General features: G+C 36.7%; 1 protein-coding gene across 3 annotated transcripts in view; it reads right to left on the reverse strand.

Moving 5' to 3' along the window:
• Positions 1 to 4,864: 4,864 nt before the first annotated feature.
• The window catches only part of DCP2 (decapping mRNA 2), a 50,713-nt gene continuing 27,719 nt past the window's right edge, over positions 4,865 to 27,858 (reverse strand). For 2 of the 3 annotated variants that reach the window (XM_068535721.1, XM_068535719.1), the window contains 7 exons: positions 23,005 to 23,157; positions 22,767 to 22,879; positions 22,560 to 22,667; positions 20,257 to 20,395; positions 17,401 to 17,511; positions 13,253 to 13,304; positions 4,865 to 11,080 (listed from right to left, as the gene is read on the reverse strand). In XM_068535721.1, the coding sequence (XP_068391822.1) occupies positions 10,917 to 11,080; positions 13,253 to 13,304; positions 17,401 to 17,511; positions 20,257 to 20,395; positions 22,560 to 22,667; positions 22,767 to 22,831 (639 nt within the window). In that variant the 5' untranslated portion in view covers positions 22,832 to 22,879; positions 23,005 to 23,157 and the 3' untranslated portion in view covers positions 4,865 to 10,916. Of the gene's footprint in view, positions 11,081 to 13,252; positions 13,305 to 14,151; positions 14,267 to 17,400; positions 17,512 to 20,256; positions 20,396 to 22,559; positions 22,668 to 22,766; positions 22,880 to 23,004; positions 23,158 to 27,858 lie in introns of those variants that run through there. The other variant, XM_068535720.1, reaches the window with a different exon arrangement.

Consider the following 27,858-nt stretch of genomic DNA (forward strand, 5'->3'; position numbering starts at 1 on the left):
TAACCCTTTTAGGCAGTCACCTTCGCTGTTCAGAGTTGTCTCTGGCTCTTAAGAGAAATAGGCATGAGAAGAAAGGACCCGTTTCCAAGTTCCCTTGGAGTATAATTTCCCACTACTGCACTGAGGCAAAAATCTCAAGTAAAAGAGACTTCTGTCTGTTGCTGGAGTGCATCAACACGTGCACCTACCAACCGGATCTGATGTTCTGCCGAACCCCACGTGCACCAGCTACCAAAACTGCCATGGAATTGTAGGTGGTAAGATTCCCTTGAGATTTACACCAAAAGCTACTGATGATTATGTATCTTACTTGATAGACAGTTGGGATTTATCATGTCCTCCCTACCTCAGAGGTACACTAGATGTTTTATCATTGCCAACGCAGATAATGAACTGTTGCATATTCACTCTCATCTGCTGGCATGTCAGGTTTCTGAAGTTAATATCCATGCTGCCTGAAACTGGAATGGTAGAATAATAAAAAATTAAGCGGCAGTTAAACATAATTGCTTAATTCTCCTGTGAGATAATGCATACCTTACTAAGTCTTCCTCTGAGCCTACAGCAAGACTTTACAGGGACGTTCCCCTTCTCCAGGGAGGCAGTCCAAGTTAGAGCCGATGAGGTTTTCTTTCTAGGACGAGGATAGTAAAGATTTTACTATTCTAAGAAAAATCTGAAATCACGGGAAAGTCTCCTAGTTCCCAGCTGCATATAGATTACATTATTTCAAGTGGAAAAAATGCCTCATAGTTACCTGATCTGGGCTGGATTGCCTATGTAGATGGCATGAATTGTCTCCTATGGCCCACAGAAATTATCCTGCAATTATTTTTTAATTCTATCAAATATCTTAAAGCTCTCAAGAGTTTGGGGTATCATGCTTGTGTTTTAAGTGAAGTAATGAGAAAGACTACAGAAGACACCCAAACTTATATTATTAATGACTTCTGAAAGCCTTAAGCTTTTTCCATAAACTATTTGCAAATGCACAGCTGGGACTATCGCTCATCATGAAACTAAACTCTCTCTAAAGTGAAAAGACCATGTTCTCTAAGTTTACAGCTGCACCTATTTCTAGATGCAGCAAACAGCTTTTAATTAGGCAGTTTTTAAGAGCCCAAAGGGGGAGAGAATTCTGATGATTGAAGTTTCTGAACTGAATTTAATTAGGGTGCATCCCATAGGGTTGCCAAGGATTTCGTGGGTGGGGAGGAAGCATAAGTAACGTTTTTGTTTTTCTGCACCACGTGACAGCTTGGTAAAACAACACTGTCAAAAATTCTGAAAAAATCATGTAGCAATTACTATTTCTCCAATGGAATGGCCTATTTGACAGGAAATGATACTGTTACCACCTTTCACCGAGGCTTGCTGGGCACTACTTTGTAGAGGCATCACTTGTTACAAAACACAAATTATGCCTTTGCTGCACACAATTCTTATTGAAGTCTATCATCAAAATCCTATTCTAGTTAACTGAAATCCTGTGTTCACATAGGCCAGGCTGAACCTGTCACCTTCTGAAGTTCCTATTTCACACACTTGAAGTTAACTTTCTAACTAACTACATTTGTATTCACTAGGAGATGAATGGGGCTGCCTTAGGTTGCCAAACACTAATTTTTCAGAATTGGCACCAGAATTATCAATTAATATAATGCTGGCTGTAGCCACCACAGCATCACTGAGCACTCAGTGGCTGTTAAAACATTGGAAGTGGAAAAGAATACAAGCTGAATAGCAGCTGTTCACGCATTCTCGTTTTTTGCTAATTCTTGTGTAGAGAAAAATAGTTTCGCATACTGACAACTATTTTCGGTGAAGGGTTACATTGGATAAGTTGTCACATTGCATCTGAGTGAGATTTTTGCATAAGACCAAGACAAGAAATCCTCCTGGCCCAGTAACAGCAACAGCTACTGGATCATCATATCCTTGCCCAGCAGTACTGATTTTTCCAGTCAAGGTCGCTACAAAATCACTCATCCACTAATCATCTGAAATGCCAGCTCAGCAGTACAGAGCAAGCTAGAGACAAAATTCCCTCATACTGATGACCTGCTTAGTTATCCCAGCTCTACTGTTCACTTTTGCACTTTTTTGCAAATCAAATCCATGTGGAAAATGTTCTGTTTGTAGAACTCATAGTATTCACTTATAGTGCTCACGTCAGGACAGCCATTCGGGAGCCCCTAATAATCTGCTTCTGTTTGAACCCAATGCAAAGATGATGAAACGTTCACTTTTCTATGTCTAATCAATCAGTTTTTAGACATTGTCAAGACTTACCTACTTTGCATGAGATTTTAGTTTCCTATTATTTGAAAATGTGCTACTTTCAAGCTGCTTGAATGTACTGTCAGTTATTAAAGCACATGTGACTGAGTTTGCATTTGTCAGTATTGTTCTACTGTATTAAAGTCTCATTTTAAGGTTGCCCTTTAACACTATACTATACCTTGTAATTTTTTCTTCACTTGTATGCTTTAAATGTTTCCAGATGCCTTTAGTTTTAGCTGCTGTAAAATAGCTTTGTGTTATTTGATATAGAATTGTTTAAAAAAAAACTCCATTTATTTATACAGAGACATTTATAATATTTTACAAACAATCTTATATTCTGAATAAATATTTCTAATTCCATAATGTGCTTTAACTGTATTCACTGAAGGATATGGCTGTCCTGTAATACTGTGTGTCTAACAAACATTTAATGTCAAACATGGCAGGTTTCATAGTTACATCAAGAGCCCTCATCAAAGCGGGAAACTACAAGACAGACTGTATTAGGTCAAAACGGCCAACAAGGAAACCTCATTTATCGCCAATTTCTACTGGGCTACCTTTTCAGATTTGGTATGAATGCAGAGTTAGTTAGTTAGTTAGTTATCTATCTATCTATCTATTGAAGGATCTGCATCATCTTTTTTCCTCTTTAGAAGTTACTGAAAGAGGAGGGAATATAACGATGAGCTGGAAAGTCATCCATGCCTATAAAGAAGGATGGTGAGCAGCTCTGCAAGGTGTCTGATGTTCGAATATTACTGCAGTGTTGTCAGTTCTCATCATCAAAGCAAAGTACCTTTGACAGTAAGAGCATAACACCTTGGTTACTCTCCTTTCTTAAAATCTTAAATAAAAATTGCTATCATATAGCTGAGGTCTCTAGTAGAGAAGAATGTATGTATTTCTTTGACCCCTGAGATCCAAAGACTGGCAAGCATTCTATTCAGAAAACCAGGCTCTAATACAAATTGAAGAATTGTTGGATTTTATGTATCTAATTAACTCACAATATAATCTTGCTTTAAAAATCAACAACCAAACCGTAAACTGAGATGGAGAATACATACCAGTTTTCATTTTTGCAGAGACACTCTACCCTTAATATTTCTTCCTATCGTATAAACATACCTTTATCTCATACTTGTCATTTTTTTACTGGTCCAAAGAGATGCAGCCAAAATATGAGCAACTTGCAACCTACAAGTATCAGTAGCAGAAGCCAGGTTAAGGTAGTAATTAAAACTGCCCAAGCAGCAAAATTTATTGATATTGCACTACAAAGAGTAAATTTAACATGATGATAATGTTTTTACAGAAAGCCAATATTTGAACAATCAATCAGCTGTAAAAATGTTTTAAAATACAAAGGAAACCTTCCATCATTCAAACCGTATTTAAGATAGAAGGTTTCTCATTTCTCAAATGGTGTTATTTACATCAAAAGCTTTCAAAAAGAGCATAACTGTTAAGACACAGGACTTTGTTCATTTTCTCAGTGGAGAATACAGCTGGCATTTCTAGTCGACTTTGGAAGTGCAGTAATCCTGCAAACATTTAAACTCCTGATTCATAAACATGAGTTACTGGAAATCCTTTACTTACGATAGACACACTCAATATAAGTGAAAATCAATAGAAGTAAAATCCTTATCCTTTCATTAGCACTGAGGGGAAAAGAGAAAACTATTCAGTCAGAATGTAATAAACCCTGAAACACAATAAGTAATACCACTCTAAAGGTTATCAATTCATTAAACTATAAGGCGCACCAACAAGGTTGGTTTTGGGGTTCCTTTTCTGCTTTTCCTAAATGTTTGACAATCAAAACAATCACCAAAAACTTCATTACTACCATAGACAGAATCACTCCAATGGTTTACTTACACAGTCTTTCTCGAAACATTAAAATGCCCTAGAAGGTAAAGTAATAAAACGCTGCTATAATTAAGGTAAAAATTAAATGTTAAATCATTTTACATGAGACAAAAATTATTGCTGAATAAAGTTTACAAACCTATTTAGTTATCACATTTACTCTAAAGTTCAGTTTTCTCAAGTGGAATATCATGTTTAGCAAAACCATTTCATCAATTTTTTTCTACCAGATTTTGTCGGTCCATGACTCAGCATAAATATCTTCACCTTTTTGAGACTAAAACCTACCCCCAGGAAAACTGTTTTAAGACTGCGTATGTTCCATGAACATCACCTAGTCTCCACAGCATCAAAGACACTTCAAATCTTGTTTTGGAAATAGGCGGGAAATATAAAGAAATCAGTTCTTATTCCCTTTCCCATCCAAACTAAACTGTATGCCCTTATTTTGATGGTCACTTAGTTAACACATGAACCATAATTCCATTTGATTAATCATTTTATTCTGAAATAAGACTTTTAAATTTTCATTGAACAGGTAAAATTAAAAATCTGAGTTGTATGAATCAATACTTAGCAAAGACGAATTTTTTATAAAGTATTAAGCTAATAAGCAAACTTCAAAAACAATTAGAAAAAATATGTATATTGTGTGTATATATATATATACACAAATATATGTATATGCAAAATAGTTCATGGTTTTATTTTCCTTCCCTATTTGTTACTGAAGAAAAACAGTTTATAATATTTATAAAATGGAAGTCAGGTTACCTGTCTCCTGTCCTAACTTTGAAGTGAAATTAGCAAAAAAGTAAAATTAAAGAATCAGTTCTTTGGGCTCTCACATTTGAAATTAAAAGGTACTTGTGCAAGATCCAAACACAAACCTAAAATGACCACCAGAGACGGCAGTGCCCTAGGACAGTAGTGAAATGCACAAAGAAACTCTGCAGATATGTCTTTTGTGCTTTTCTATCAGTGCATATCGTATGTGTTAAGACATGAAGAGTACGGCTACTCATTTGTTCCAAAAGTATTCAATATTAACACATCTAACTAACCAAACTGCTGAGGAATAGTTACTACCTTTCTCAATTTCATTCACAGTTGAGAACCTTTGCTTCCATTTCCTGCCATCCACAATCTATTCCTAAATATCACAAAAGCATAGTAAGCGAAGATATCATTTTACAAAGATCTAGCTAATATCTTAAAGCTTAAGAAATGACTGACAATGAAGATTTGTGCCAAAAATGTTTCACACCATCGTTTGCAGCTATAGGTTGTTTTAGAAACTCATATTCAATTCATTGTAAGTACACTAAAATGTTACATCCTACCTCAAAAAGTCCACAACCTAAGAATGTTAACTAATACCTCTCAAAGACCAGCAGAATACTGCCCATTTTGCCCTAGAACTACACAGAAGTTTCCTTTGTTCCCAAACCAATGTGACAGCTACCTGCATGAGAGACTAAAATAAAATAGCACAGGCATCCACAGCCCTCCTATCTGCTCATGGCCCAAGAGTCAAAGTTAAGATGCAATCACTGCTTGTAAATTCCCATAGGGGCAGATTCACCATAGGGATGCATCACCAAAAAAAAAAAAAAAAAAGAGATTCTTTTACCGAAAGAAAAAAACCGACACGGGGTGGGCGCTGGGGGCGGGGGGGAGCAGGGGCAGGGTACAGGTGGCATGGGACAGACTCAATGGCCGCTTCCTGATCAGTCACCCCAGAAAAGGGATTAAAAAGGGATTAAGAAACAACAGGTCTTCAAACAGCACTCACCAAACAGAGGCCAATAACCAAAAGAACACCCAAACAAAAAAGCAGCAAGTATATGTTCAGGGCCTTATTCTTCCACTGGACTGAAGGATTAAAGGCTACTAACAGGAGGGTCCAGGCGAAACAAAGTTACAAACATAGGCAGTTGACTTCTGCTTTCAATCCCTTTCCCAGAGCACACTTGACCAGCACTACACAGCTAATGCAACCTTGTTAAGGTTAAAATCTCTTAGATTGTGCTTTCAAGCTACCATAGCTAGACCATCCCCTCTGCTAACAGAAGACCCAAGACAAATGGAATCTCTTTACTGGTGATTTCATAAGGAACCCAGATTAAAGAGTCAATTATGAATGTTTTCTCAAGATAAAACTTTCATACTTTATCGTAGTTTTTTGTTTACACTTCTCTGTACCTTATGTTAAAGTCTGAGCAACAAAGCTGGTGGAAGCCAACCCTTCAAGTCCACTGCCAGGCAGGGGAGGTAGCTTTACCATGTTCCCTAGCTACAGACCACCAATTCAGTAATAAATACTGTCTGCAACAGGAAACTAGATGGAAAGGATCACTATTTAGGACAAATGTATGGCTACCATGTGAAGTGACTATGACACACAGCTGATTATGGCTGTGTGTACTCTGGGTTGTATTCCGGTAAGAAAGCCATGTACTTCTAATCAGCATAGGAAAGACCAGACTCCCGAACACTGATCATTAAAGTGAGAAAAATTACGTTAGATTTACTGGATTGCTTGGCAACCATACTTAGAAAAAATTATACCCAGAGCCAGAAAACGCTTGGTAATGGCCACATATATTAGACTCTGCTTGGGCTAGGCAATGACCACATTTCTAGCCTCGTGCATCATACAGCACTCAATAATCGATTTTATCTTCTAAAATTTCTTCTTCATGCTTTCTTTGCCCAGCAACTATAGCTATCTTCTTCCTTCAGGGCACTTTTATTCTATAATAATAAACCTATCATATTTTTTGAAACTGCAATCCAGAACTCTACTTTGAAAGCATGAGACAGAGCCTACACTGTCCATCTGCAATCTGCCATCTTTATGACAGAGGAGTACAAACTTCAAGAGCAACTCAATTCTAAGAAGAAAAAGATGCTGAGAAAGCCCATCATCATCTCATTTTTAGAATTCTTGGCAACTATACAAATGTATCTTAAAGTCTAAGGACAGAATACAAAGTAAGGAACTCTAGGCTTTACCAAATGATCAGGAATAAAGTTTAACAAAACTGTTACTTACTAACACCCGTTTACCTAGAGACAGGTACTTACAGGGCATTGATACCTTCAGACGGAACAAAAGACTTTGTCCTGCTCACCATTAATCTAAAGTTACAGTGACACGTGAGCCCCCTTCCCCAGGCTAGAAAATATTCAAGTCAGAATTGCTAGGTAACACTTATTTTTCTTCAATCAGAAAAATGTTAACGAATCTGACCTTTTAACTATCATTAATATGCGAAGAAAATACTGCCTCAGGGAATACAAAGACACAATAGATGTCAATCAATACAAAATCTCTGAGTGGGTAGAGGGAGGTCCACTGGTACAAAAATAAAGATAAAAAGCCAAGAGATGTCATCAGAGTAAGAAAAATAACTCGGCAGAAAGTCTAATTTTTTAACTGACTTTGCTCCTTACTGTTCAAGTTAACTGTTGGAAGCAAACAAACAAAAAAGGTGAGGGAATCCGTAATGAAATGTTTTTAATTTTTTTAATGCACACATGCAGTCAGACCTGAACTTTTACCACAATGTATTAAGTTTTATAGAAAAATTTAATCCTGTGGAAGGATGCTATTCACTTAGATTTGAGGGTTTTTTTTTTTTGATATTAACATACAAATTACTAAAGACTTAAAAGACAAAATACCAACCTAATCTCATAGCATAAAATTAATTTTGCTATACATCTTCATCATCTGTACTTACTAATTGATATGTAATAGAAAAATAAGGATATCCAAGTTCAAAACAGCAAGCAGTGACCACCATTCCTTTACAGCACAGGAAACTCACCTTTATATGTAACCATGAAAATCCAACTTAATTTTCAAACATCTTCATTCAAATTTCACCCATGCTAGAAGAGCTCTGTTAGGTTCTCGGACTTCTCCAAATGCTCATGTCTCAGGAGAGCCTCACTGTTGGTAATCCTAAAACCATTCATTTGCTATTTCTGAACAAAAATTTGTGAAAGCATGTAAACCATACCCCTATCTTCTGGATTACAATGGTTAAGTACAAAAACAATTCACTGAACGTCTTACAAATCATTACAGTTACACATAAAAGCACCTAAGAAATTTTAAAAAATAAAAGATTCACAGTGCACTGAACCTTGGAACATATAAGGCTGGAACATAAGAACACTGAAAAAGTGGATTCAAAAGACCTGTTCTCTCAAAGACGTAAAACATAATGAAGCCAACCCAACACTTTTCCCATCTCGTTTCTTCAATCGCAGCACACAGAAGTAAAGTACTGCACATTCAGCACTCTCCTTTATCACTTGATTTCTTCAAACCATGCTAAAATTTCTCAATCGAGAAAGCTAGTTCTGTGCTAAGCATGGCCTTTCTCAAGGTAACCTGCACACTGAGAAACTTAATACACAGGTTTGAGGGAATAAGTATAGCAGAAGTACATAAAACATGTACATCCAACTTACACATTTTCTGCATAGTTAAGTCACATCACACACATAAACTTTAAATCACATCTTTTAACATTTTTTTTAAATCTCAAACTGTCAAGAGAGCTGAAAGCCTCAAGTTACCAAAGTTCCATTCCAACAATACCCTTATTTTGTTCCACCCACAGTGCATTAAATGAAGCAGCACAACAGCAATAATATTTAACCATAGTTAAACTACCATTATCAAAAAGAGATAATCTGTTGGTTCTTGAAAAGGCTCAACACCATTAGAGGCCATACTTCTGGTAACTAATCTCTTCTGCTTTAGTATCGAGAGCTGAAAATTCCAACTCGAGGCACCAGAAAGACTGACCAAAGCACTCACTTAAAAAGGGAAAACCCCTAGAAAATCACTAAAAATTAAACAGTTTCCAGATGGCAGTAAATGAGTGAAAATGATTTACCTGCCAGGCAAACAGTTTTCACTGTTTCTGTTCATAATTTAACAGAAATCTGGAATGCTGGGACCAACTAAAAATATGGCTCAAGGAGACCCAAGCAAAGCAGCTGTATTTTTGGAAAAAACAGTTAAGAGCTTCCTAATGCAATCATATAATGCATTTTTAAAAGGTCACAGAAGGATTCACAAATTTGTCACATTAAAAGACGCAGGATTGTGAATAACCTAATTCTAAACACACTGCTATAACTGAATTATCCTGCTTAGCACCAGGAGGGTGACACTTGTATTAATAAATAGAATTTCTCCTTTAAAATCAAGCCATTGAAAAGCTAAAGCAAATTAATACCAAGTGAACTCCTTACAATAGCACTTCTTTTGAAAGTCCCACCGGGTTAAATAGAACCCCTATTAAATAGGCTATCTATACAGAATAAAGATTTCTACAATAAAATTTACAAGCAGAGATATATTTTGTGGATACCACATGTAAAAAAGATTTTAAAAACCCACATGACAGAAGCACACGCACGCATATGCTCACACTCTCCCCCCAACCCCGAAAGAAACACCTTCAATGAGGTTAGAAGCAGCCCAAACACTAAAGCCCCTTAAAGCCCTGGTGATTGTCCTCAATTATATAGCTAAAATCCTTCTTTAAATGGGCACTGCCATCCTTATTTGGATTTAAGAATCCTAAAGGAGCAAAATACATTCCTAGGAGTGAATTACACATGTTACTGCCGCGTTCTGATCCTCCCCTAGTGAAATGCTTTATCTGTACCTGGGTAAACTGCATACCCTTCCCTTTGGCTCCATCATCTAGGGGCTTCATGCTAATAAAAGTGTGTCAGTCTCTGCTACTACTGCAAATTGGAACCTAATATAACATCAGTTTCCAGAGATCAACACTGAGATGCAATGTAAAACCTAATAATGTCAGTATTCCATACATATTTACACAACTTAATACAGAATAAAGTTTCACAAGAACAAAATCATCATATGATACTAAGGAGCTGGCAGCAGGATGGTGCAGATGTGACCAAAGCAGTTTCGGGGTCCCAGCCCCCGTGCTCTCTCCCCACTACCCTCTCTTCGCGGTCTCCCAGGTTCACTGACTGCACACAGCACAATTCAAAATCAGAGCATCAACTCCCCGCCCAACCAACTCAGTCCCTCTCCAGGCTGAGGACTTTGTCCTTTAATGAAGTGCTGAGAGTTCATTTTGAACATGAACATTATATAGCAGATGCTGACTCTAAATAAAACCTTAAAAAAACTCCTAGCAGAGGAGGATTAGACAGCCTAAGTGGTTAGAAGCAGAGATAGGCACAAAATGCCACCAAAGCAGATGACCTGCAATCTTGACTTCTGTGACATTTCAGCTCTTGTATTCATTTAATAACTGTGTATTTTAAGTTTCTTTTAAAATTTTCAATATAAGGAAACTAGTATTATCAACACAATCACTGTAATGGGTTGATGGAGCATTCCCATTAACTTAGCTATTAGTGATGACTCAAACACTATTTTCTTGACCAGAATACAAAATAAAAACCATAATCACACAGAAAAAAATGCCCTCATAAAAATCAACTTAAATTCATTAGCCAAACACTGAAAAGGTACGTATGTATAAAAAGTTATAACTGCATTTACAGTGCAAACTCATGTTTCTTTCTACTCTCTCTTCTGCACATAGAACATCTCTTCAGAAACATCACTGCCTCCCTGCATTTCTTTAAAACACCTGAGAAAGGTAAGGCTCAAAGAGACACCCACTCAAATGCAACAAGTCTCTGATCTTGAGACTTCCACAACACATTTGTTGCTATCAAAGGTCCAAGATTTTCATTATAGCATTATGGTCAAACTTGAAACTCAAAAAGGCTCTGGATGAAAAGGGGAACTTGCAACGTCCATTACATGCCACAGACTGGCCCTCGGCATGTTCTAGCAACTGGTCTTCACTGGAGCAAGGTAAGTCATATACAGCATCTGCTTAAAAAACAAAATAAATAAGCTCAGTAACTTAGTAAGAAATCAAATCCTGCCCTTCACCTTTTGTTATAAAGGAATTCACGTGCAGTATATATTCATCTCCCCACACTCTAAATCTAACCTAAGTAGAACCACCAAGATATCTTCCTTTCCCTAAACTGGTACTCAAGTGTATTTCTAATCTATTATTGCTTATTCCAAACAAACATTCAATATCTTAATCTCAGCCTTTATTTTAAGACCCTTAATATTCACCTGCTTTCAAAAATGGGCATACCTAGGGACTTCCCTGGTGGTGCAGTGGTTAAGAATCCGCCTGCCAAAGCAGGGGATACGGGTTCGAGCCCTGGTCCAGGAAGATCCCACATGCCATGGAGCAACTAAGCCCATGCGCCACAACTACTGAGCCTGCGCTCTAGAGCCTGCGAGCCACAACTACTGAGCCCACGTGCCACAACTACTGAAGCCCGTGCGCCTAGAGCTCGTGCTCCACAACAAGAGAAGACACTGCAATGAGAAACACGTGCACTGCAATGAAGAGTAGCCCCTGCTCGCTGCAACTAGAGAAAGCCCGCGTGCAGCAACGAAGACCCAACACAGCCAAAAGTAAATTAAGTATTTAAGAAATGTGCATACCTTTGTTTACCACCTATATTTGTATTTTGTGCCAACATAAGGGGAGCTTCTTGACAGAGATCAAAATGTAAACATTATAAAGATTACAATTACAATGTAAGATCTGTAAAGATTCCAATTCTAGAAAAATAAAGCTGGAGGTTATCAAATCTTCAGGGAATATGTCAACCTAAAGAAAAATCCAAATTTTCAAAATCATAGTACAACAGAACTCCAACTTATCAGGGCTTTTTTTTCCCCCCTTAAAGTAGAGCAGGGACGTGACCAGGAAACTAGGTTTGGAATAGACACCAAAAGGTTGAGGCCGAAATAAAGTCTGATATGAGGTTTCCCAGGATAAGAACACTTTTATACTTCCTTCTCAAGACAACTCAAAATTTTATATATCTGAATCATGCCCAACTAAGTTGGATATACATTAGTGTGCCTTCTTTAATGTTCCTAAACATATGGCTTTTTAAAGATTTTCTGAAATAATTGATTTCTGAAGTTACATTACTTCAACTATCAGCCTATCATGCCCACACCACCTAAGGTGGCCAGAAAAGTCCAACTAAGAGGAATTCTACCCCCATAACTTAATGACAGTTCCAACTTCTTCTTACACTTAATTTTCCAAAACAGGGTTAAAGGATCTCTCTCTCTCTTGTTTTTTTTTGGCCGTGCCGCAGGCATGTATGATCTTAATTCCCCAACCAGGGATCGAACCCACGTTCCCTGCATTGTAAGCATGGAGTCTTAACCACTGGACCACAAGGGAAGTCCCCAAAGCATCTCTTTTAAAACAGCTTCTATCTTGCTTAAATCATAAACAGTAATGCAAGAAAATATAATTATAATGCTTCTCAATTCTTAAGAGTTTTCTATATGAAAGCCTTAAATCTAGATGGTAAATAAATGCTTACCTACTGCACAGGGAATTTCATACCATTCAAAATAGCACCGAAGAAAAAAATAGCCTATTGCAAATTCCAAATGACATCTACTAAATCAGTATTTACAAAGAGCTTTCTACATTCCTCAACGTTACCTTCCAAATCAGATCACACACCTACTCTTCATAACTGAGGATGGAGAAGTTCCAAATGTCATTTTAATAAAAGCTATCCTTAGTACCATCTTAACAAGTTGATCATTACCTCAAGTAAGGGGGAAATGTTTCCCTTCTGAAGTTAGCACTCCCCTTACATATATGTGAGAATGAGGTTTCTCCTCACCATTATATTACTTGGGTCTACTCCCTGTCTAACCCTTAAGCAATTATTTATTTATTTACAATATTCATGCACAGCACCAAGGCTTCACATTCACAAAAGAAATAGCACAGTGAAAGGGCAAATAATTTAAATAAATTTATTTTAGCCAGTTTCATATTTAGAGAACTTGACCATATATATGAACTCTCTCTCTATAGACCATGTGCAACTCTTTCAGCTTATCTATCACAGTTCATCATGCACCACTAAAATCAAGGTTACTTCAAAACCAAACCGAATCCCAACCAGCAGAAATTTTAAAAAGAAAATGACTTGCCTGTTTCAAAAGTATCCTGAAGTTTTCGTGGATGAAGTTTTTTTTCACATTTCTATTAAAAAACACAAACACACAACATACCATCTCCACTTATTTCAATTATAAATAAGGAGATATACTATCAAATTTCTCAGGAAGAGAATTAAACCATATAATCACCATGCCCACCTTGCACTGGTATTTTTAATTTTATTTTTAATTTATTTTTTTAAGCCTAAAACTGTTTTTAGTTCTTGATTACACATACAATATGGAAACACCAGAAAACAAGAAAATTATTCATTAAATTTCTCAACCCAGAGATAATTACTATTAACATTCCAGTACATCTTTCCAGCTTTTTTTCTATGAAGATACATGTGAATGTATTTTCATATAATTATGTAACAAACAGAATTATTCTATACATAGTATTCTATAACCCACTTTTTATTTTTTTTAACATCTTTATTGCAGTATAATTGCTTTACAATGGTGTGTTAGTTTCTGCTGTATAACAAAGTGAATCAGCTATAATATACATATATCCCCATATCTCCTCCCTCTTGTGTCTCCTTCCCACCCTCCCTATCCCACCCGTCTAGGTGGTCATAAAGCACCAAGCTGATCTCCCTGTGCTATGCGGCTGCTTCCCATGAGCTATCTATTTTACATTTGGTAGTGTATATATGTCCATGCCACTCTCTCACTTCACCTCAGCTTACCCTTCCCCCTCCCCATGTCCTCAAGTCCATTCTCTACGTCTGCATCTTTATTTCTGTCCTGCCCCTAGGTTCTTCAGAACCACTTTTTTTTTTTTTTTTAGATTCCATATATATGTGTTAGCATACAGTATTTGTTTTTCTCTTTGACTTACTTCACTCTGTATGACAGACTCTAGGTCCACCCACCTCATTACAAATAACTCAATTTAGTTTCTTTTTATGGCTGAGTAATATTCCATTGTATATATGTGCCACATCTTCTTTATCCATTCATCTGTTGAGGGACACTTAGGTTGCTTCCATGTCCTGGCTATTGTAAACAGAACTGCAATGAACATTGTGGTACATGACTCTTTTTGAATTATGGTTTTCTCAGGGTTTATGCCCAGTAGTGGGATTGCTGGGTCATATGGTAGTTCTATTTTTAGTTTTTTAAGAAACCTCCATACTGTTCTCCATAGCGGCTGTATCAATTTACATTCCCACCAACAGTGCAAGAGGGTTCCCTTTTCTCCACACCCTCTCCAGCATTTATTGTTTGTAGATTTTTTGATGATGGCCATTCTGACCAGTGTGAGGTGATACCTCATTGTAGTTTTTTGCCTTTGCCCTGCAGGATCTTTTTTTTTTTTTTTTTTAACATCTTTATTAGAGTATAATTGCTTTACAATGGTATAATTAGTTTCGGCTTTATAACAAAGTGAATCAGCTATACATATGATTAGTGATGTTGAGCATCCTTTCACGTGTTTGTTGGCAATCCGTGTATCTTCTTTGGAGAAATGTCTATTTAGGTCTTCTGCCCCTTTTTGGATTGGGTTGTTTGTTTTTTTGATATTGAGCTGCATGAGCTGTTTGTAAATTTTGGAGATTAATCCTTTGTCAGTTGCTTCATTTGCAAATATTTTCTCCCATTCTGAGGGTTGTCTTTTTGTCTTGTTTATGTTTTCCTTTGCTGTGCAAAAGCTTTTAAGTTTCATTAGGTCCCATTTGTTTATTTTTGTTTTTATCTCCATTTCTCTAGGAGGTGGGTCAAAAAGGATACAACCCACTTTTTAAATGTATATACTATGAACATATTCCTTTTTCAATAAATACAAATCTACACCATCACTTTCAATGACTACATGGTAGTCTATGGCATAGATCTACAATATTGCATTTAATATTATCTTCTTAGATATTTAGATTGTTTCCATGTTTTCATAATTAAGAGCAATGGAGTGGGGGCTTCCCAGGTAGCACAGTGGTTAAGAATCCGCCTGCCAGTGCAGGGGACATGGGTTCGAGCCCTGGTCCGGGAAGATCCCACATGCTGCGGAGCAACTAAGCCCGTGCGCCACAACTACTGAGCCCGTGTGCCTAGAGCCCGTGCTCTGAAACAAAGAGAATCCACCACAGTGAGAAGCCTGCACACTGCAACAAAGAGTAGCCCCCGCTCACCGCAACTAAAGAAAGCGCAGCAACAAAGACCCAATGCGGCCAAAAAATAAATAAATAAAAAAAAAAAGAGCAATGGAGTGAATATTCTTTAAATTTCTCTTCTAGGGAACCAAGGTAAGAACTTTTTCAGGCTTTCAATATAGCCAAACTACTCTCTAGGAGGCTGTACCAATTAGCAATTTTAAAGTGTTCTCAATATTCTCAACAATATATAAGTGGCTATCTTTTCATCTTTGCCAATCTAATGAGGAAAAGTGGCATCCCGTTTTAATTTACTTTCTTTGATTACACATTTATACGTTTATCAGTCACTTTTAGTTCTTCCCTTATAAGCTGTTCATATACTTGTTCTCCATCATTAACTTTCTTTTAAGAACTTTCAAAAAATTTATTCAAGTTCTTTTAGACAAATATGAGTCATTTGTGAAGTTCCCCCCAAAAAATCAAGGATTCTGATTGGTATTGAATTAAATCTATGTATTAATTTGAGGAGAATTAACATTTTTATAGTACTATCATTTTAATCTGTCCAGCTTTTGTTAGGGACAGATGTTGAATTAGATTAAAAGCCTTCTGACCATCTATTAAGACTCTTCTTTGTTCTTGTCACTATTTCTACCAGAGTGGAGTACAATAATAGTAAAGGGCAAGTAGTCTAACAGTAAACTGATCTTTAACATGTGCTTGCTAGTGGAATCAATACACCCCAAGTTAAATCAACAGCACCTAGGGAATTCAAGGAAAATACTTTTGTTAAAAACTTGAAATTACTATTATCACCCACTGTTAAAGAAAGAAAAATAGGTGAAGATACAATAAGAAAATTCAACATAGAAATACCAGGACTGGGACTTCCCTGGTGGTGCAGTGCGTAAGAATCTGCCTGCCAATGCAGAGGACACAGGTTCGATCCCTGGTCCGGGAAGATCCCACATGCCACGGAGCGACTAAGCCCGTACGCCACAACTACTGAGGCCACAAGCCACAACTACTGAAGCCCGCGCACCTAGAGCCCATGCTCCACAGCAAAGAAACCACCGCAATGAGCAGCCCGCACACCACAATGAACAGAAGCCCCCGCTCGCTGCAACTAGAGGAAGCCTGCGTGCAGCAATGAAGACCCAACGCAGCCAAAAATAAATTAATTAATTAATTCAAAAAAATAATAAAAATAAAATAAATACATCTTTAAAAAAAAAAAAGGAAAGAAATACCGGGACATACAGAAAAGATAAGCAAGGAGACTTATCAGTTTATGAATTACTTTCTGGAACACAGACTAAAAGAATGGAAGTAAATGCCTTAAAATGCTCACACGTAATCTGTCTTTCAGCCTAGTCTAATGAATATGACACTGGCTGTTGAGTATTTTGTTTTGTTTTCGTTTTCTAAATTCTATCAACTTGAAGAAGAAAAACAAAAACAAAAACACTGTGATGTTATTCCAAACTTTTAACTTCATTAAAATAATAGACTCTATTTAGAAAAATATAGAGAGAATACTAAGGACTTGTCTAGAAAGCAGGGTTGACTACACACTGTTTCCAAAGTATTAAAATATATCTAAATACCCACATATAGATAACCAACAAGAACCTACAGTATAGCACAGGGAACTCAATACTCTGTAATGACCTATATATGGGAACAGAATCTAAAAAAGAGTGGATATATGTATATGTATAACTGATTCACTTTGCTGTACAGCAGAAACTAACACAACATTGTAAATCAACTATACTCCAATAAAAATTAATTAAAAATAAATAAATACCCACATAAAAAGTAAAGATCAGATGCACATTTGAATCAATGTGATAAACCTATAATTGAGAGTAGGCAGAGATTTTTTTAGTGGATGAATAGTGCACACACAGCAGGTTCATAAAAATCCTGTCAATATATCAATTCAACGTGCCTTGCCAACGCCCTTGCCCCCGCCCTTGCCCCATCTTAAAAAGCGTGAACTGCCTTCTTAGCATGAGAGCTGTTAACTCTTACCATCAAGGGGTTCTGCTGCTTGCCTGGCTGGCTGTGGACCCCATTTGTTCTTTTCTTTTGATTAGGTGACTCTTGATACTGTTTTCTGCCATTTCCCCTCATACTTTGACTCTGTTTTTCCAATAAGAAGAAATAAAATATAAATCTATATAGCATAATGTAATAGGATAAAACAATATACCCCTATGAATGTATTTAGCTGGTTGAATCAGAGTTCAGCAAAGCCCCCCGCCCCAAAAACCTTCCTTAAACACTGGAGAACCACTATCAATATATTTTCTTATAGAAGATAGTGCTTCACAAAGCAAGAGTCCTCAAAAGATATGAAATAGAAAATATAATGGTCCCTAGGAATCTTTCCACACCTCTTGCCTTATGCCATTTCTGCTTGCAGACTGTGTTTACAAGCATGAGGAGTTAAAGAAGAATGGGAGCAAGGAGAGGAACAACTTTGAAAACCTTATGTGACTGCCAAAGAAAACCTCTCTGTGAGGGAACACTGAGGCACATTGACTACAGTCCTTAAAGCTGGAAACAGGCAGCAGATGTGATCACTGTTACCCTAAAATCTGCTTTAAGTTATTAATAAACAAATAGGGATTTCTTAAATTAATAATCTCTTTTTATACAAAATAATAAAGACAACTGGTTTTTAAAATTTGGGCCATTATCCCTAAATTTAGACCTAAAACTTAAACATGCAGTAGTTTACATCTTGCTATTATACTGCTTTAACGAGTTAATTTTCTTAGAAAATAACTCTAAATTTAACTTAAAACACAGTTTTTAAACATTAATTTGGCCTTAGAGGTCTTAAAAAGACAGCTATTTAAGAGGACTAGCTAAAACAGTGAATAGAATAATTTTATTATTATTTTAAAATGTATAAAAATACATTTATTTATGTACAGTCTATCTACCTACAGAAAAAATTAAGCAGTTCCTAAAATAGCTTGAAAACAACAAGCTAATTTAAAGAAAGAAAGGTAGGGAAATACAGCTTTCAGAGACTCATGTTACCACACACTTTTAATTCAATTTCATTCCATTCTTCTTGGTATTTACCTTTTATTGCGGTACCATATACATAAAATTTAGCACTTGAACCACTTTTAAATGTACAACTCAGTGGCAGTGTATAGTCACAATGTTGTGCAACCACCACCAGTATCCATCTCCAAAACTTTTTCATCATCTAAACAGAACTTCGTACCTATTAAATAATTCCATATTCCCTCCTGTCCCTCAGCCCTGGTAACCTCAAGTTAATTTCTGTCTATAAATTTGTCTACACTAGGCACCTCATGTAAGTGGAATCATACAATATTTGTCCTTTTGTGTATGGCTTATTTCACTTAGCATGTGTTTAAGGTTCATCCATGTTGTAGCACGTACGTATCATAATTTCATTCCTTTTTTTTTTTTTTTTTTAAAATACTTATTCATTTGGCTGCGCCGGGTCTTAGCTGCAGCATGAGGGATCCAGTTCCCTGACCAGGGATCCAACCCGGGCCCCCTGCATTGGGAGCGTGGAGTCTTAACCACTGGAACACCAGGGAAGTCCCTTTCATTCCTTTTTAAGGCCAAATAATATTCCATTGTATGTTTATTTTGTTTATCCATTAATCTGCTGACAGACACGTGGGTTGTTTCCACCTTTTGGCTATCATGAATAATGCTACTGTGAACACTGGGATATAAGTTACCTGTTTAAGTCCCTGCTTTCAATTCTTTTGAGTATGAGCCTAGGAATGGAATTGCTGGGTCATATGGTAATTCTATGTTTAACGTTTTGACGAACCATCCAAACTGTTTTCCATGGCAGCTGCACCATTTTACATTCCCACCTGCAATGCACAAGGGTTCCAATTTCCCTACATTCCTGTCAACACTTATTATTCTCCATTTTTTTAATTACATTTTTATTACTTCATACCTAGCGGGTATTAATAGTATCTCACTGTGGTTTTGATTTGCATTCTACTAATGATTGTGAGCATCTTTTCATGTGCTTATTGGCCATTTGTATATATTCTTTAAAGAAATGTCTATTCAAGGTGTCTACCCATTTTTTTAATTGGGTTGTTTTATTTGTAGTTGAATTGTAGGAGTTCTCCATATATCCTGGATATTAATCCATTAGATATGTGATTTGCAAATTCTCCCATTCCATGGGCTGTCTCTTCTCTTTTGATAGTGATCTCTGATGCACAAAAGTTTTTAATTTTGATGAACCCAGTATATTTTTAAAAGAATGAACATAAAAAGAGTGGTACCCAAATAGCTAAAGTAATAAAGACAGATAATACCATGGATTAGTAAGGATGTGGAACAAATGGAACTCTCATATATTTTGCTGGGGATATAAATTACTTGAGAATATTGTTTGCAGTATATACTCAAGAACATAGGCATATCCACTGCTCCAACATTTCTACCCAATTCTATATACCCAAAATAACTGTGTATGTTCCTCAAAAGACATGTACAGAAATATTCATAGCAGTATGGTTTGTAAAAGCCCCAAAGTGGAAAGAACAAACATGTACGAGTAGAATGGATAAATAAACTGTAATATAATCATACACCAGAATACAACACAGTAATGAACCTTTCACTGGTAGCATATTTACCAAAATCAGATGTTAATTCATATTACTTGCTACACTGGATTAATACCAAAGCTGTAAAGGTTAAGGAGTCTCATCCCTACTTCAAATCACAAGTCAGAAACACAGGAGACCTGGATTAACAATTCAGAGCTCTACAACTGTTAATCTGTAATTCCTCAACTCAGATACATTTCAAAGTCAAATGATCTAAAGTTATGAAAATCTTTAAATGTGTATCACTCACCTTTGCTTTTAAAAGGTCAGACATTTCAGAATGATTATTATTATATGGTTTTTGTTGCAGTGGTTGCCTGTGCTTTACCCACTGGTCACCAGGAGAACCTTCAGGAAATAATTGCTGACTGTGGCGAAATTTGGTTCGACTACACCAAGATTTAAAAAATAAAAATCAGATCAGAAAATTTTCACTTATAGTTTTTCTAACACCTGTTAGTTTATCTTACAGACTACAAATTTTACTTTATTTACTGTCTTTCTCTGCCCACTGGAGTATAAGTTCCATGAGGGCAGGGGATTCTTGTTGACTCTGTCTATCACTCTACCCCCAGCACCCAGAAGAGTGCCTAGCATTCCATATTTCTTGAATGAATTAATAATCTGTTATTTTTAATCCCAAAGTTTCCTAAATTTATTGATACCACTTCCTCCCTATAAATGACTGTACTTTTAAAAATCTGGGGAGTTCCCTGGCGGTCCAGTGGTTAGGACTCTGCGCTTCCAGTGCAGGGGGCACGGGTTCGATCCCTGGTTGGGGAACTAAGATCCCGCAAGCCGTGATGCATGATCCACCCCCGCAAAAAAAAACACAACTGAAGAAAATAATTCTTTCATAAATTTAATAAATTTAGTAATAAATTCAATAAATAAATCGAGTCGAAACAAACAAATGTCAGTGGATCTTCCTTCTTAACAGGACAGACAACTCAATTCTTTACTAGGATGCTTAAGTATGGAATTTGATCTGGCACAGGTCAGTTATGGACCCCGGCCATGCTGGAAGAGGATTTGAAAAATTAAGCTACATTGTACAGCAAAAAATTCAGGAGCTCAAAAACGATGGAGAAGCAAATTAAATAAAGATCCAGTCTCAAATACTTATGCAAAAGAAACCAACTGTAACAGTAGTTTGTAGTAAAGATAAGAAATCGTATTCTGTAGTACCACATACATGTGTAATACAGTCCAGAGTCACTGATCCCAAGATCCATATTATAGTAAGATTGTTTTTGAATATTTCAGAATCTGTCCCCTTTCCCATTTAAAAACTGTAATTAAATTGCAGACTCTCTACTCTTTCTTTAGACAAAATTCAGATATTTCCTCCAACACATCAATAGATGTTATTCTATATGCTAAAAACAGACACCACCCTGCCTAAGAAACCTGAAATTTGGTTAAAGAAGTTGCTTTATTGTCTCCTTATTCCATTCTCTAGGACCACAAACCCTAACACTGACTGAAAGATGTGGGAATCTTATCCACACACTATGGTGGACAGATTCTCCCAAATATGAACAGTGACACAATTTCTTTTCAAACACTGTCACTATTTCATGACTTTTTAGTAGTGATTGGGTTTTTTTAATCCTGACTACATTCCTGTCTACTTTACTCTTTTTCTCTTTTATTGCTTCCCTTATGTTTAGTAGTATATAATTTGGTGATTATAATCATAGATTCTGAAAGGCAGAAATGACCTTTCAAGGCATTTAGTCTAATCTCCTATCCTCATAAAATTCAACTAAAATGGAATATTCCCTATGTGTTTAAAAAATATTGACTGCAGATGTGGTTTACTCCTATTGTTTACTTTTTAAAGCTCTGGGATAAAAACAGAACACCTAAATTAGAGAAAGTATAAAAAGCAACTCTCTCTGAACCTAACAAAGGCAAAGTTCTAGCAAGCTGATTACAAATACATATACTTATTTAAGAAAATTACTTACTCAGCCTACTCTATAATTGTGATTTGGATACAATTACATTCCAACCAAGAAAATGCTCTTTGCAGTTCATGTCCATGTAATAGTCACTCTTTATAATATACAGTCTAGGCTAGGAAAAGAAAAGAAGCAAGCCCAAGTCTTCACAGTGCTATCTTTCTGAACAAATTATACATACACCAGCATCCCTCATCTCCTCTACACAAAAACAAACTTCAATATATTCCCCCATTCAACCATCTTCAGAAACTCAATTATTTCTAAAGTAAAGATATGAGAACAGGGAACTAACAGTATAAATACACATACAGAGGATTTTTTTCTTTTCCTCATATTCTATCTATCCATCTAAAAAGTTGATAAGCTCTTATGTATACCATTTTAAAATATGCCTGAAGCTCCTTTCCAACTTCAACTAAGCTCTCATCAAAAACCCTTAAAATAAATTTCAATTATTTGTGAGACCAGTTAACAAAATAGTACCTACAAAAAGGAAGCCAACACCTCTGCAAACTTTATAAGCAAAATGTCACTGCATTAAAAACTATCAAAATGTCAGAATCCTACACATATATTTCTTTACCTCAATTTTTCCACAGTGGGTTTAGCTGGTGTGCTACCAGCCGAGGAAAATCCATTGTCGCTATCTGAGGAATCGCCAAATCTTCGAGAAAGCCAGTCCCTTAATGGTCTATGGAAACATTAAGAATTCAATTTTAAAACTTGGCTATGTAAAGAAACTCACCATCAGAATTTATGAAGTTTTGTATTTAAAGAAATACGAACATACCTGATAAAAGGAATGGCCATAAAAAATTTGTTTGGTGCCAAACCAAGTTTGGATTTTGGGGTCATATCATTTCTATGACAGGGCAATTTCTCAATGGAGAACCACTCAATGTTCTGAAACACAAGAAAATAATTCATTTTGTTAGTTATTTATTATCAAAGAGTTTCTAAAAGCAATTTCCTACATCATTTAATTGGGATACTGTCCAGCAATCTAAAAATACTTTTCAATTACATACCCGAATTTCTCTTCTGGTTTTCGGGTTAAATTTGGTATCTTTTGGAATTCCTGGAATGATGTACAAACGAGCAAGCTGGTCATTGATTCGAAGTTCAATGTAATCATCCTTACAAATATAATCTTTAATATCAAAACCAGTTTCTTCAAAGACCTGGAAATAACAAATTTGGATGATGATTTTCAAGTTTCGCTGTTAGACCTTCTGTTCATTAAAATTTGTTTATATCAAAGACAAAAATTCGGGACTTCCCTGGTGGCGCAGTAGTTAAGAATCTGCCTGCCAATGCAGGGGACACGGGTTTGAGCCCTGGTCCGGGAAGATTCCCACATGCTGCGGAGCAACTAAGCCCGTATGCCACAACTACTGAGCCCACATGCCACAACTAATCAAGCCAGCGTGCCTAGAGCCCGAGCTCTGCAACAAAGAGAAGCCACCCCAATGAGAAGTCGGCGCACCGCAACAAAGAGTGGCCCCCACTCGCCGCAACTAGAGACAAGCCCACACGCAGCAACAAAGACCCAGTGCAGCCATACATACATACATTCATTCATTTATTTAAAAACCACTAAGAAAAAAGTCAGAATATTTCAGGGTCTAGTTCTAGCTGTGCCTCTGTTGAACTGTTCACTATGGAAAAACCTCCTTGCATACCTGAGCCTAAGTTTCTTCACCTATTCAGTGAAGGGTAACGTGGGAAATTGTGACTTACAATAACATATATTTGGTCACTGTCCCCCTTTCTGGTACAAGATCTCCTAAAACCCTTGGAATGTCTTAAGTGACGAAAGCAAAAGTGTCTTTTTGTTATGTTAATTAGGTGACTTAGGAAGCCCACCTAAGGATTGAAGCTGGTGGCCAGGTGATTAAGAGGGCTGGAACTTTCAGCCCCTCCTCCCCCACACCTCCAGGGATTGAGCTCAATCGCTAATGGCCAATGATTTAATCAATCATGACTATGAAATGAAGCCCCCCCTAAAAACCCAAAAGGAGAGTTTCTGGTTTGGTGAACACATGAAGATTTGGGCATAGCAGTGCCCTAGAAGAGAGCATGAAAGCTCCTTGCCCTTTCCCCATATCTTGCCCTATGTATTTATGTCTTCCATTTGGCTATTTCTGAGTTATATCCTTTTATTACAATAAATTGATAATCTACTAAGAAAAATGTTCCTGAATTCTGCGAATCACTCTAGCAAATTAATAAAACCCAAGGAGGAGGTCAGAAGCACAAATGACAACTTGGACTTGCGATTGGCATCTGAAGCAAAGGAGAGTCTTATGGGACTGAGCCCTTAACCTGTGGAATGTGATGCTATCTCCAGGTAGATAGTGTCAAAATTGAGTTGAATTGTAGGACACCCAGCGGATGTCCAAAACTTGCCTGCTGGTGTAGGGAAACACCCCCTACACACACACACACACACACACACACACACACACACACACACACACACAAATTGGGTCCAGACCCTTACGATGTTAGAATACATCAGTGGTTCCCACTCTGTGGGAAGTGACTGGGAACTCCATATGGATTTTATTCACAGCAACCACAAATCTACATGTATACCAAGCTACAGAATGAAAATGGTCTTACACCAGCGGCTGGTTTCGTGGAAGACAATTTTTGGGCTGCGGGGTGGGGTGGGCGCTGCTCACCTCCTGCTGTGCAGCCTGGTTCCTAACAGGCCGCTGACCGGTTCCATTCCGTGGCCCAGGGGTTGGGAGCCCCCGTCTTTCACAAAGAAAATCATTTCTCAAACATGAAAACGGAATGTGATTAATACTAATATTTAAGTGGACAGATTCCAAGAGTATAGCTACAACCACATTTGCACATGTGTGTGTGGGGAGGTGTTGTAAATGCACGAAAAATGAGAACTAGTGAAGTGGATTAATGGTTCTGAAACTGCCTTTCCTCACCGTGCCTCAAGGACTACGGGAGCGTAAATCTCAGGAATAAAATGTCACATCTAACCCTCACCTTTTCCTTCAGCCAGAGGACCCATCCTTAATTTGATTAAAATCCCGGGCTTCTGCTTAAAATTTAAAAACCACTGGTATCCTCTAGCCTTAAAGTTCTCCTTCAGATAACATTTGTGTTCTCTGACAAAGTCCTTCCCCACTTCACCCCCAAATGAAAAAGGCTTTGGAGCTTTAGTGTCTAGTAACTAGTGTGCATCTTTTACACTGGAGTTCGTTCCTCCTCTACCCTCTAGTTTCAGCACATTCTAACCAATCAGTGGGAGAGAACATGCACAGGCCTGAATCTCTTACAAGGTATGGGTGTGAAGGAGCTATTTCTATCCATTTTTTTTTTTTGTCTCTTCCCTCTTTCTCTTGCCAGTACATCTGACAAGAGAAAGGTGTATCTTTCTACCTTCCTCAATAAGGGCACATCTATGCTTGTCTCAAACATGTGTAGACTGTAACTCCCAATTTAAGCTCCTCTACGACACCTAACTCATTTCTGTATACTCCCAATTATGCTAAACCTTTTCCTAATTTTAAGAACTAGGTGAATATACTTACTTGAAAACTGCTCTATGGTATATAGAAAAAACAGACATTATTTGTATTTCCTACTTCTGGAAATGACAGAGTGGGAACAGAAATACAGATATGCTGCCAAAAAGAAAAAAAGTGTTCTTTTCCAAATAAAATTCCAAAATAAAATTCTTTTTTTTTTTCTTGTGGCTGAACCACTACAGGTTTTTTTTTTTTTAAGGAATTTTTTTTAATTGGAGTAAAATTGCTTTACAATGTTGTGTTAGTTTCTGCTGTACAATGAAGTGAATCAGATCTATGTATATCTATATCCCTTCCCCTTCTTGGACAGAATAAAATTCTGAAGCCTCAGTGATAGAGATTTCGTAGTTTCCCACATCCCCAAATCTTAACATTTATATACATAAGACAATGTAATTAAACCAGCAATTGTGGATTTATTTCACAACTCATGTATGCTATCTGGAGTGAAAGTCCAGATACTCTGGTTTTCCTTTTCTTTGCAACTAAGGTCTACCCTACTCTACTGCTTCAGACATAGCTTAAAAACATTTTTTTTAATCGTAAATCAATCGGGATGGATATTAGATTTATAACTGTAACAATTAGGACTGGTTTACCTGAAAGTTTACACATCATTGACATAAAATTGTTTCTCTTCAAAGTTTTCATTAAGAAGGTCAAAAGGGAAGACAAACCAGAAGACATTCACAATACACTCAAATCCAGACTATATTAAAAAGTCCTATATATCCACAGGACAAGTAAACCAACTTTTTTAAAAAATGGGTAACATGTAAGTGGGTACTTAATAAAAGAGGACATTCAAATGGCCAATAAGAATATGACAATGTGGTCAACATCATTAGACTTCAGAGAAATATAAATCAGAAGCACAATGACAGACCATTACATTCCCATAAGAATGGCTAAAATTTTTTAAAATTGAGATATAATTAACATTATATTAACTTCAGATATACAACATAATAATTAACTTTTTGTATATATTGAGGAATGACCATAAAATTTTTCCCAGTTTTACTGATATAATTGATATATATTATTGCTTAAGTTTAAGGTGTACAGCTTAACGGTTTGACTTACATATACTGTGAAATGATTACTCCAAGTAAGTTTAGTTAGCATTCATCATCTCATATACATACGATAAAAAGAATAAAAAAAAAAAAAAAAAAAAAAGATTTTTTTTTTCATTGTAATGAGAACTCTTAGGATCTACTCTCTGAGCAACTTTCATACATATCATACAGGCAGTGTTAACTATAGTCATCATGTTGTTCACTGCATCCCTAGTACTTATTTATCTTCTAACTCAGTTTATGCCTTTTGACCACCTTCCTCCAATTCTCCTCTACATGCACACACCCTCTGATAACCACAAATCTGATCTCTCCCTCTATGAGTTTTGTTTTTTCAGATTCCACATATAAGTGAGACCATACAGTACCTGTCTTTGTCTGACTTATTTCATTCTGCATAATGCTCTCAATGTCCATCCATAGCGCAAATGGCAGGATTCTTTTTTTTTTTTAACAGCTGAAATATATGCCATTGTGAATATAACATACCACATCTTCTTTAACCATTCATTGATGAACACTTAGGTTGCTTCCATGTCTTGGCTGTTGTAAACAATGCTGCTATGAACATAAGAATACAGATACCTTTTCAAGTTAGCATTTTCATTTCCTTTGGATATATTCCCTAGTGGAATTGGTGGATCATATGGTAGTTGTAATTTAATTTTTTGAGGATCCTCCATGCAGTTTTGCATAGTGGCTGTACCAGTTTACAATCTCAGTAACAGTGAACAAGGGATCCCTTTTCACCACATTCGTCTGTCTTTTTAAGGATGCCATTCTAACAGGCATAAGAGATATCTCATTGTGGTTTTGATGTGTATTTGCCTAATAACCTAGTGATGTTGAGCATCTTTTCACATACCTCTATCTTCCATTCCATTAGCCATTCCTCTATCTTCTTTGGAAAAATGTATATTCAGGTCTTTTGCCTATTTTTTAATTCAATTATTTGTTGAGTTGTATGAGTTCTTTATACATTTTAGCTATTAACCCCTTATCAAATATATGGTTTGCGAGTATTTTCTTCCATTCCGTAGGCTGTCTTTCTACTTTGTTGACTGTTTCTCTTGCTGTACAGAAGCTTTTGGGTTGATGTAGTCGCACTTGCTTATTTTGGTGCTTCTGCTTTTGGTGTCATAGTCAAAAAATCATTGCCAAGAACCATGTCAAGGAGTTTTTATCCTGTTTTCTTCTAGGAGTTTTATAGTTCCAGGTCTTACACTTAAATTTAAGTCTTTAA

Source organism: Eschrichtius robustus, chromosome 2 (genome assembly GCF_028021215.1).
Source record: "Eschrichtius robustus isolate mEscRob2 chromosome 2, mEscRob2.pri, whole genome shotgun sequence".
Classification (NCBI taxonomy): Eukaryota; Metazoa; Chordata; class Mammalia; order Artiodactyla; family Eschrichtiidae; genus Eschrichtius; species Eschrichtius robustus.